The sequence below is a fragment of the Bubalus bubalis genome, chromosome 4 (genome assembly GCF_019923935.1).
Source record: "Bubalus bubalis isolate 160015118507 breed Murrah chromosome 4, NDDB_SH_1, whole genome shotgun sequence".
Classification (NCBI taxonomy): Eukaryota; Metazoa; Chordata; class Mammalia; order Artiodactyla; family Bovidae; genus Bubalus; species Bubalus bubalis.
In genome coordinates, this window is record NC_059160.1 from 61,603,146 (window position 1) to 61,616,084 (window position 12,939).

Genomic DNA, 12,939 nt, shown 5'->3' on the forward strand with positions numbered 1-12,939 from the left:
ACTGTATCTTAAATGTTTGCAATAATCACACTGAAGGGAGTAGGGTTGAAAGTTGCTGACCTAAGTAGCTTCAAAATGATTGAAATTTGTAAGACTAAAAATAAATAAATAAATAAATAAATAAAATAAAAACAAAGAAAAGGTACATAAGTTCTACAATCTAGTTAATAAAGGATTTACCCATCACTGTATAGGTCAGTAATTTTGATAATGTTATATAAGTAGACAAGTATTGAAGATTTAAGTAAATGGATAGTGGATGCCAGGAATCTTACTTTTGCAGTGGGAGCTTACAGAGAAGAAGACCTGAAGTTAGTATAATGTATCTGGTAATGAAGATAACAGTATAGATTCATTTTTGGTTTAGTATAAATCCAGAAGGTAGCATAAAGATTATACATACATATTGATACACAGGTTCACAGTCTCATATGTTTTTCCTGGTTCTGTCCTGTTAGAGGACCTGAAATCAATGGCACATGACAGCAATGAACACACCCAGGGCTGAGATCCTGGTTCCTATGGCAACTCACTCCAGTATTCTTGCCTGGAGAATTCCATGGACAGAGGAACCTGGTGAGCTACAGTCATAGGGTCACAGAGAGCCAGACAGGACTGATTAACTAACACTTTAATCCTAAAGAATCCAGGCATCATTGAATAAATAACTGGGGGCTGTTGTAAGGAATATACATGATGATCCTGAAGCATCTTATAATTCCAGAAAATAAAGAAGGACTTTTTTTTTTTTTTTAAGCACCTTAATAGCAGTAGGTCAAAAAAGCAGCAGCCCATTGAAAGGGCTCCCACTGGCCAAAGCTGAGAAAAAATCTAGCAACAAGATAAATTAGCAATGGTTATAATTCAAGGTATAAAATAAATATCCATGAACTCACACTGATCTAAGAAAAAATTGAAAAAATTAACATATGAGACCAATACATTAATTACCCATGTAAAGGAATCTAGAATAACTTTATACAAAACATTTGAACAGTGCATTGAGTCTCCTGGTTGCCCTTTCCTCTTGCTATTTGCTGCTTCTTCACAAGTTTACATTAATTGAAATATAATACCTCAGCAGACATTTATACCAAGCAAAAATAAAACAACACTGACAATACAAAATCCAAAATTTCAAAGATTGCTACTTCCTAGCTGTTTCTTTTTGCAGTTGTCCTCTGACATTTAATGTTTTTTAAAAATTACTTCCCAAAGACACCTAATTAAAATTATTCAACTAAATTTAGGTTGAACTAATAAGCACCATCTCTCTCCAGAGGGTTTTGAATTCTGTTTCACTGCAACAATACCCTGTGGCTATTTTGAGGAGTTAAAAAAAACAAAACAGGTAAAAACGAGTCTGTTTGTTTTGGAAACAGTAGTTAGACATTCTAGTCTTCACCCCTGGAAGGTAAACAAGTGAAAACAAAAATTATAAACCATCCTTCTTTCACCAAGGTTCAGTTCAGTTCAGTCGCTCAGTCGTGTCCGACTTTTTGCTACCCCATGAATTGCAGCACGCCAGGCCTACCTGTCCATCACCAACTCCTGGAATTCACTCAGACTCGCGTCCATCGAGTCAGTGATGCCATCCAGCCATCTCATCGTCTGTCGTCCTCTTCTCTTGCTGCCCCCAATCCCTCCCATCATCAGAGTCTTTTCCAATGAGTCAACTCTTCACCAAGGTTACTGAGAGCCAAGTAAGATATTATATTGCTAGATTTTCCTGGCATCTAAGGTTAGGCCACTGCTACTTTTATGAAAATTTTGGGAAATGAGGTACTAAATGCCTGGCCTTAGATGGTGAAATGTGGAATAGTTCCAAGGGCATTTTTTTCTCACAAGTTTCTACTGATACACCATGCATTACATCTCTTTTCCAGAGCTTCTATTTTTGGATTCTCACTCAGAAAGTTTGAGCTCTCTCCTTAGGAACTATGAGCTTCACTTTATTAACCAGAAAAGTACATAACTTTATCACCTTTATTTGCCTGTTTTATGAAAGTAACTACTGCACTAATCAAACTTGCTTCTTTTCCTTTCCCTTTTTCTGTTATCATTTAGTTCTTTGAGTCTGACCCACATTTCAGGAAAGCTTGGTCTCTGGTTGGTTCTACTGCACAACCATTTAAACACTTAGGACAAAGTTTCATTGGGTTGCTACCCTCTCCCATCTCCAGCACTTCTAACTGTCTTCCTAAATAACAAGCTAGTATCAGAGACACTGTTACTCAATAAAAAATCTTGCAATACTATCTGAGTCTCAGCCTTTCAGACTCAAAATAAATTGACTACGTGGGAGTGCCACGGAGCCTCTGCCACTGTGTCACCAACCCTTTCCTGAGGGACCTCTTGAACTCTTTGCTTGTCTTCTGGCTGTAACACCTACCAGCAACTGGGATTAAGTCACTTTTCTGTTAGGACCTTGTCAATTTCAGTAATAAATTTTCTACTGGATTTATCCTTCAATATGTCCATCTCACACTACACAGCCAGAATCATATTGCTAAATTCCACCTACACGCTATATAAGTATGTTTGCATAGAAAAATCAAAGGCAGAAACAAGTTGGAAAGTCTTTGAAATACTCCATAAGTAAAGATTCCACACTGACACTCAAATTAAAGCAACAGATTACTTGGGTTTGAACAGTCAAATTGCTTCCACATGGGATCATATCATTGTAAGTATATTTTTCTTATTGCACCTCATTTATTTTTCTTATTTTCTAATGAATTTGTACTTAGATCAATTAACTTTGCTTGTAAGAATCCCTTCTAAAAAGTAATAGATTTTTATTTAACTCAAAAGAAAAACTTTAACTTCTCAACTTATCTAGGAGTATATGCATATTAATTTTTATGTCTCTGATCCTTTTGTTAAGTTATTAATTTTTCTATGTAGGTAAGAATGACATTAAAGATTTAATCATGTGGAAAATAACTCTCTAAAAAGACAAATTTCAAAATATTTTATTTTCAGAAAAATGGTGATTGAGGATTAGAATATTTTATAATGTTCTACCTAAATTTTTATACATATGATCAAACTCTGAAAAGAAACTGAAACACATGTGATAGGTATATTTTTCTTATACAAATATGATTATTAGTCCTATCAAGTGACTCACTCAATATGAAAAGGCTGGTGATCTAGAAGATGTAAGTTTTCTTCTCACGGCTTAGATATATTTTCAAAATTCAGTAAAATTCGGTGTCTAATTTACTTCTCCATTATTTATATACATATATATGGGCTTCCCTGGTAGCTCAGCTGGTAAGGATCCACCTGCAATGCAGGAGACTCCAGTTCACTTTCTGGGTCAGGAAGTTCCCCAGGAGAAGGGATAGGCTACCCACTCCATATTCTTGGACTTCCCTGGGGTTCAGAGAGTAAAGAATCCACTTGCAATGTAGGAGACCTGGGTGCAATCCCTGGGTTGGGAAGATCCCCTGGAGGAGGGCATGGCAACCGACTCCAGTATTCTTGTCAGGAGAATCTCCATGGACAGAGGGGCCTGGTGGTCTATAGTAGTCCATGGGGTCACAAAGAGTGGGACATGACTGAATGACAAAGCACACACACATGCACACATTTCTTAAACCAGAAGTGATTTTTTTAAAAAGGTAAAATCTGTAAAACTGTACTCACTAAATCTTGCTTCTTTTTGCATTTATAGACTTGGAATAAGTCAGTAATAAGAAATGAAAAATCTCACCTCTGTGAAAGAGTTCATTCTTCTGGGATTAACAGATGATCCAGAGCTAAATGCTTTGATTTTTCTATTTCTATTTTGCACATACATACTGAGTATAAGTGGAAACATGACAATTATCACCCTTACTCTGGTAGACTCACACCTCAAAACACCCATGTATTTCTTCCTTAGGAATTTCTCCTTCCTAGAAATCTCATTCACAACAGTTTGTATTCCTAGATTTCTGGTAAGCATTGTAACAAGGGATATGACCATTTCCTATAATTCTTGCGTGACTCAAGTGTTTTTCTTCATACTCCTTGGTTCAACAGAATTTTTCCTTTTGACTGTCATGTCCTATGATCGTTATGTGGCTATCTGTAAGCCACTGCATTACACAACAATAATGAATAGCAGAATCTGCAACCAGCTTGTCATTAGTTCTTGGCTGGCTGGGTTTCTCATTATCTTCCCACCTGTGATCATGGGACTTCAATTGGATTTCTGTGATTCCAACATCATTGATCACTTCACCTGTGACTCTTCCCCCATGCTGCTGATCTCCTGCACAGACACAGCCTTCCTAGAGCTCATGGCATTTTTCCTGGCAGTATTCACACTCATGGTAACCCTAACATTAGTGATTCTTTCCTATGTATTCATCCTTAAAACAATTTTGAGGATCCCCTCTGCTGAGCAAAGGAAAAAGGCATTTTCCACTTGTTCCTCACACTTGATTGTTGTCTCCATTTCTTATGGAAGTTGCATTTTCATGTATGTCAAAACTTCAGCCAAAGAAGGAGTGGCTTTAACCAAGGGTATAGCAGTACTTAATACCTCTGTTGCCCCAATGCTAAATCCTTTCATTTACTCCTTAAGGAACCAGCAGGTAAAGCAGTCCTTTAAGAACTTGGTCAAGAAATGCTTCTCAAGTAAATTTTAATTGTAAAGAAATGCATGACCTGAACTTTAAATGGAATCTTATAACACAATTATTTATATTCTTATATTTCTGCATCCACTACTATATTCAACTTTTGTCTCCTTCAGGTTTTAGTCTCCATCTATTCCATTTTGATCTCAATTGATTCACAATCTTCTTTATATTTACATGCCCTGAAAATTTTCTGTGCACGAGTGATCTGATGTCACATAAACTGGAATGACAGTGAATAAAAATTCCAAAATTTAGACTTTACAATCACTGAAGAGCTTTCCCTTTGGGCATCAATCAAGAGCTAAATACAAGTTATCATCAAGCAATTCTAAAAAATGATTTCTCCCATTACAGCAGCACAGAGTATTAAAACAACGTTTCTGTGAGGATAAAGTCTCCTCCATCTAGTGTGTTTCTATTTATCTTTGTATCTCCTATGTTTTTTACATTATGTATGCTGATCTATTCTATTTGGGACACAGACATTATAACTTCATTGTGAAGTCCATACTTTAGTATTTAATATGCTTTTTGGACTAAATTTCAAAGTTACTACAAATATGGAGTTGATATTTCTGTAAGACTCCAATACCTCAAAATGAATCATCTTTAACTAACAACACGGGTGATTGATCCATAGCCCATTATTTTCTTTTAATTTGCTAATGGTTAGTCTGGAGCTCATCAAATACTCCAATGGAAATATCCTGACATGCCTTTTTCTGCCTAAAATCTGATAGCATCTCTTTGACTTTTTAGACAATTTAAACATATGTTTCACCCAGATTCATGTTGATGTATGGCAAAACCAATACAATATTGTAAAGTAAAAATAATAATAATAATAATAATAAATAAATGATAAATGGTTAAAAATTCCGATATATTAATGATATCTTGAAATGTTTTTCAGTGTTTTATAATTACATTCTTATGTATTTATATATATACATGTATATGTGTGTGTGTGTGTATAAATTATTTCAGAATTTTGTGAACTTTGGAGTTTGTGGATTTAAGTACATTTGCACTATTGAAACCTTGACATAATAAATCTTCTCCATAAGCTTTTATTATTCCTTTACACTAGTAAGAAAAAAACTTCATTTAGTATTCATCCTCCCATTTATTTTCTATCTTCTTGTACAAGGAATGTATAAGCAAATGTAATAATTTCCATCAGAGCACTTTTCCTTAATATTCATTAGAAACTCAATGCTTGAGTTTATTTTCTCACCATTTAAAAATGAGCTCTTCTAAGAAGTGTTTATAGAAACAGGGTTGCACCTAATGAAAAATATGCAAAAAAATTTAACAATTTCTGAGAGTATAAATGTTTAAAACATCCATATGACCTGTACATTTTCTTGTCTCAACCAAAACATTTACTACATCTGCTTGTAAAAAGTGTTTTACTCAATTTGACAATAGCTTCAGGTAGAAATGGGATGTATACCGGGCTGTTAGGCATCATTTTGTTGTTGTTCAGTCGCTAAAATGTGTCAAACTCTTTGAAACCACGTGGTCGGCAGCACGCCAGGCCTCCCTGTCCATCACGTTTGCATCATAGGTGTGAATTTTCCAGTTATTTCAGAATTACATTTTTGCTTGTCTCTTTGCTTTCTGAACTTTTTATTTTTTTTAGTTGTTGCTTGAGAGATTCTATGTAAATGTAAATGCTGCTTTGCATTTGTTGACATAGATATGACTAATGGAATCTAGTGCTCAGTAAAGTCCAGACCCTTCGATGCATGTGTTCAGAGAAACAGTGTGCTGATGTTTAACAAGCAGTTATCAGAAAAAAAAAAAAAATACAGTTATAATATAAATTTTACTAATCTAATTTACAAATAATAAAACATGAAATAAACTTCATTTTCAGTTCTATATACCCAATTGATTTTCACAGAATGATTTCACTGACTTTTACCAAACTACATAATCAATTTTTGGTTGCCAACTCAACCAACTCAAGATAGATTTGGATCTGACACCAGCATTCAAATGTGCAATTACAGTCAGAAGTTTCAGTTCACTCAATAATTGATAGAAAAAGTTTTTTTTTGTTAATTGGATATATATAAAATATTTGAACAACCTTATCAATCAAATTGACCAAATTGACATTTTTAGAACATTCCACTCAACATCAAAGAATACTTATTCTTCCCAAAATAACATAAAGCATTGTCATAACTATTGTGGGTGACAAATAAGTCTCAAGAAATTTAAGATTTAAGTCATATATTGTATGTTTACTGAAGACTGTGTAATTAATTTAGAAATTAATATGGCAAGATATCTGAAAAATCCACTATTTGCAAGCTAAATAATATATTACTATGCAATCCACAGGTCAAAAAAATATAAAAAAATTATTAAAGTGTAGTTTAAACACAATAACATGGAATTATAACATACCAAAACTTTGACAAATTACTGGATACTGAGCACTTACTAGGCTGAGAATGACCCCCTTTTCAAGATAATCCTTAGATAATTCTCCAGAGAAGGCAAGAGTACTGGAGTGGGGTGCCATTGCCTTCTCCGGAGAATTATCTAAGGATTATCTTGAAAAGGGGGTCCCCACTCTTCAGTGGGTTTTGCCTCCACTAATCCCACCAGGTGTTCAAGCTGAGAAGCTAAGAAAGAACTCCTCCTCATTTAGGCAAGAAACAGGAAAAGGAACCATTCTGAAATAATCTCCAACTATTCTTCCTACAATGACCTATATTCCAAGGGAAAAGACTTTACCAAAAACATTTATGAAGTCTCTGCTGCTAAGTCGCTTCAGTCGTGTCCGACTCTGTGCGACCGCATAGAGGGCAGCCCACCAGGCTCCGCCGTCCTTGGGATTCTCCAGGCAAGAACACTGGAGTGGGTTGCCATTTCCTTCTCCAATGCATGAAAGTGAAAAGGGAAAGGGAAGTGGCTCAGTCATGTTCGACTCCTAGCGACCCCACGGACTGCAGCCCACCAGGCTCCTCCGTCCATGGGATTTTCCAGGCAAGAGTACTGCAGTGGCGTGCCATCGCCTTCTCTGAGGCTCACTAAAACACTGAGATCTAATCATAAGTTCATAGAATGATACCCTCTGCTACAACTTACAATCTGTGTATTTCTCCCAAAGCAATTTCAGAGGGAAATCTTTATGATGCAAAGGCCTAAAAGATAGCAATTAACTGCATTTACCAAAGTTAACATCAGTGTTAAGACATCTAGATAACATTCTCCCTGAAGTACTGAAAAGGACATACTGGCTCTGTGGTATTTTCCACAGAAGCTTGTTACTGTTGTTGTTGTTCATCTGCCCAGTTTGTACAACTCATTGTGATCCCATGGATTGCAGGATGCTAGACTTCACTGTCCTTCACCATCTCCTGGAGCTCGCTCAAACTCATGTCCATTGAGTCAGTGATGCCATCCAACCATCTCATCCTCTTTTGCCCACTTCTCCTGCCCTAAATTTTTTCCCAGGCATCAGGGTCTTTTTCAGTGATTCAACCCTAAACATCAGGTGGCCAAAGTATTGGAGCTTCGGCTTCATCACCAGTCCTTCCAATGAATATTCAGGATTGATTTCCTTTAGGATTGACTGGTTTGATTTCCTTGCAGTCCAAGGGACTCTCAAGAGTCTTCTGCAACACCACAGTTCAAAAGCATCAATCCTTCAGTGCTCAGCCTTCTTTATGGCAAAAGGTGATCCACAGAAACTATACAACCTCAAAACAATTGTGAGAAAACACCAGAAAAATTGGGAGGAATTCTAAAAAACACCTGCTCAGTACTCTTCAAATATATTAAGGTCACGAAAACAATGAAAGACAGAATTTTTTCACAAATTGGGGAAAGCAAAGGAACATAATCTCTAATTCAGTGAAGGATTTAAGATTTGATCCTCAACAGGTAAAATATATTGATAGAAAAATTGATGTATACAAATAAAGTATGTAATTTAATTATTATTGTAATAAAAGTATGGGGCTATCCACTTGGCTCTTGGAAAAGAACCACCTGGCAATGCAGGAAATGTTAGAGACATGGGTTAGATCCCTGGATTGGGAAGATCCCCTGGAGGAGAGCATGCAATCCATTCCACTATTCTAGCCTGGAGAATCCCATGGACAGAGGAGCCTGGCAGGCTACAGATCATGAGGTCACAAAGAGGAGAACAGAACTGAAGTGACTTAGCACACATGCACAACCCAATTATTTAGTTTTAATAATGTTCTATGCTTATACATAAGAAGTTGCATTTATAGGAAGTGGAGCAAAATATTAAAATATAAGCGAGCTTTGGAACTATCTTCTCAGTCTTTAAATCTGAATTTATTGCAAAATAAAATCGATGCCTAATCCAATTTTCCAAAAGGCAAGAATCCTCCTAACCATGATTCAGTTTCAGTTCAGTTTATTTGCCTAGCCATGAAGGGCTGTTTGTGACCAAATGGACCGCAGCACAGCAGGCCTCCCTGTCAATCACCAACTCCCAGAGTTTACCCAAAATCATGTCCATTGAGTCGATGATGCCATCCAACCATCTCATCCTCTGTTGTACCCTTCTACTCCTGCCTTCAGTCTTCCCAGCATCAGCTAATTTCAAATTAGTCAGCTCTTCACGTCATGTGGCCAAAGAATTGGAGTTTCTGCTACAACATCAGTTATCCCAATGAATACCCAGGGCTGATCTCCTTTAAGATGGACTGGTTGGATCTCCTTGCAATCCAAGGGACTCTCAAGAGTCTTCTCCAACAACACGGTTCAAAAGCATTGATTCTTCAGCACTTACCTTTCTTTACATTCCAACTCTCACATCCATACATGACCACTGGAAAAACCACAGTCATGACTAGATGGGCCTTTGTTAGCAAAGCAATGTCTCTGCTTTTTAATATGCTGTCTAGGTTGATCATGGGCTTCCCTGGTGGCTGAGAGGGTAAAGCATCTGCCTGCAATGCAAGATGCCCGAGTTCATTCCTTGGGTTGGAAAGATCTCCTGGAGAAGGAAATGCAACCCTCTCCAGTATTCTTGCCTTGAGAATCCCATGGAAGGAGGAGCCTCGTAGGCTACAGTCCATGGGATCGCAAAGAGTCGGACACGACTGGTGATTTCAATTTCACTTTCAGGGAGGTCATAACTTTCAGTCCAAGGAGTAAGTGTCTTTTAATTTCATGGCTGCAGTTACCATCTGCAGTGATTTTGGAGCCCAGAAAAATAAAGTTTGACACTGTTTCCACTGTTTCCCCATCTATTTCCCATGAAGTGGTGGGACCAGATGCCATGATCTTGGTTTTCTGAATGTTGAGCTTTAAGTCAACTTCTTCACTCTCCACTTTCACTTTCATCAAGAGGCTTTTGGGTTCCTCTTCACTTTCTACCATAAGGGTGGTGTTATCTGCATATCTGAGGTTATTGATATTTCTCCCCGCAATCTTGATTCCAGCTTGTGTTTCCTCCAGTCCAGCGCTTCTCATGATGTACTCTGCATATAAGTTAAATAAACAGGGTGACAATATACAGCCTTGACGAACTCCTTTTCCTATTTGGAACCAGTCTGTTGTTCCATGTCCAGTTCTAACTGTTGCCTCCTGACCTGCATACAAAATTCTCAAGAGGCAGATCAGGTGGTCTGGTATCCCCATCTCTTTCAGAATTTTCCACAGTTTATTGTGATCCACACAGTCAAAGGCTTTGGCATAGTCAATAAAGCAGAAATAGATGTTTTTCTGGAACTCTCTTGCTTTTTCTATGATCCAGCGGATGTTGGCAATTTGATCTCCGATTCCTCTGCCTTTTCTAAAACCAGCTTGAACATCAGGAAGTTCAAGGTTCACATATTGCTGAAGCCTGACTTGGAGAATTTTGAGCATTACTTTACTAGCATGTGAGATGAGTGCAATTGTGCGGTAGTTTGAGCTTTCTTTGTCATTGCCTTTCTTTGGGATTGGAATGAAAACTGACATTTTCCAGTCCTGTGGCCACTGCTGAGTTTTCCAAATGTGCTCGCATATTTAGCACAGCACTTTCACAGCATCATCTTTCAGGATTTGGAATAGTTCAACTGGAATTTCATCACCTCCACTAGCTTTGTTCGTAGTGATGCTTTCTAAGGCCCTCTTGACTTCACATTCCAGGATGTCTGACTCTAGGTCAGAGATCACACCATCGTGACTATCTGGGTTGTGAAGATCTTTTTTGTACAGTTCTTCTGTGTATTCTTGCCATCTCTTCTTAATATCTTCTGCTTCTGTTAAATCCATACCATTTCTGTCCTTTATCAAGCTCATCTTTGCATGAAATGTTCCTTTGGTATCTCTGATTTTCTTGAAGAGATCCCTAGTCTTTCCCATTCTGTTATTTTCCTCTTTATCTTTGCATTGATCTCTGAAGACGGCTTTCTTATCTCTTCTTGCTATTCTTTGGAACTCTGCATTCAGATGCTTATATATTTCCTTTTCTCCTTTGCTTTTCACTTCTCTTCTTTTCACAGCTATTTGTAAGGCCTCCCCAGACAGCCATTTTGCTTTTTTGCACTTCTTTTCTATGGGAATGGTCTTGATCCCTGTCTCCTGTACAATGTCACAAACCTCATTCCATAGTTCATCAGGCACTCTATCTATCAGATCCAGGACCTTACATCTATTTCTCACTTCCACTGTATAATCATAAGGGATTTGATATAGGTCATACCTGAATGGTCTAGTGGTTTTCCCTACTTTCTTCAATTTAAGTCTGATTTTGGCAATAAGGAGTTCATGGTCTGAGCCACAGTCAGGTCCTGGTCTTGTTTTTGCTGACTGTATAGAGCTTCTCCATCTTTGGCTGCAAAGAATATAATCAATCTGATTTCAGTGTTGACCATCTGGTGATGTCCATGTATAGAGTCTTCTCTTGTGTTGTTGGAAGAGGGTGTTTGTTATGACCAGTGCATTTTCTTGGCAAAACTCTATTAGTCTTTGCCCTGCTTCATTCCGTATTCCAAGACCAAATTTTCCTGTTACTCCAGGTGTTTCTTGACTTCCTACTTTTGCATTCCAGTCCCCTATAATGAAAAGGGCATCTTTTTTGGGTGTTAGTTCTAAAAGGTCTTGTAGGTCTTCATAGAACCGTTCAACTTCAGCTTATTCAGCATTACTGGTTAGGGCATAGACTTGGATTACTGTGATATTGAATGGTTTGCCTTGGAAACGAACAGAGATCATTCTGTCGTTTTTGAGATTGCATCCAAGTACTGCATTTCGGACTCTTTTGTTGACCATGATGGCCGCTCCATTTCTTCTGAGGGGTTCCTGCCTGCAGTAGTAGATATAATGGTCATCTGAGTTAAATTCACCCATTCCAGTCCATTTCAGTTTGCTGATTCCTAGAATGTCGACATTCACTCTCGCCATCTCATGTTTGACCACTTCCAATTTGCCTTGATTTGTGGACCTGACATTCCAGGTTCCTATGCAATATTGCTCTTTACAGCATTGGACCTTGCTTCTATCACCAGTCACATCCACAGCTGGGTATTCTTTTTGCTTTGGCTCCATCCCTTCATTCTTTCTGGAGTTATTTCTCCACTGATCTCCAGTAGCATATTGGGCACCTACTGACCTGGGGAGTTTCTCTTTCAGTATTCTATCATTTTGCCCTTTCATACTGTTCATGGGGTTCTCAAGGCAAGAATACTGAATTGGTTTGCCATTCCCTTCTCCAGTGGACCACATTCTGTCAAAGTGAGCTATATACTGTCTGGAAGCAAATGAGGAAATGCTTTGGGGATTTGGGAGACATTATATATCTTGTGGTGTGGTAATTACTTGGATGGCTATATTTTTCAAAATTTCTCAAATTTTACAGTTAAAATGGATGCATTTCATTGTATATAATTTATATCCAAATAAAATTGATTTGAAAGGCAAGGAAAATGAGCAAAATATCTTCAACATGTACCTCACATAAATAAATATTTTGGGACTTCCCTGGTGATCCACTGGTTAAGACTCTGTGATTTCATTGCTGAGGGCCCAGGGTTCAATCCCTGGTCAGGGAACTAAGATCCTGCATGCCTCATCCATGGTCTGGACAAATAAATATATATTTGGGAAGTAAGTATATGAAAATAACATATAACTGCAAACACACACGGAGAAGGCAATGGCACCTCACTCCAGTACTCTTGCCTGGAAAATTCCATGGATGGAGGAGCCTGGTAGGCTGCTGTCCATGGGGTCGCTAAGAGTCAGACATGACTGAGTGACTTCATTGGAGAAGAAAATGGCAACCCACTCTACTATTCTTGCCTGGAGAATCTCA

The 12,939-nt window shown here is 37.8% G+C and overlaps 1 protein-coding gene across 1 annotated transcript; it reads left to right on the forward strand.

Annotated features, from left to right (window-relative positions):
• The first annotated feature begins 3,707 nt into the window (after window positions 1-3,707).
• On the forward strand, window positions 3,708-4,643 carry LOC112584336 (olfactory receptor 6C65-like). Its single transcript, XM_025282442.1, has one exon. The coding sequence runs from the start codon at window positions 3,708-3,710 to the stop codon at window positions 4,641-4,643; it is 936 nt and encodes a 311-aa protein (XP_025138227.1).
• The last annotated feature ends 8,296 nt before the right edge of the window (window positions 4,644-12,939 follow it).

What these genes read in the sequence shown, in the direction of transcription:
- LOC112584336 (XM_025282442.1), top strand. Translation starts at nt 3,708, where the DNA reads ATGAAAAATCTCACCTCTGTGAAAGAGTTCATTCTTCTGGGATTAACA.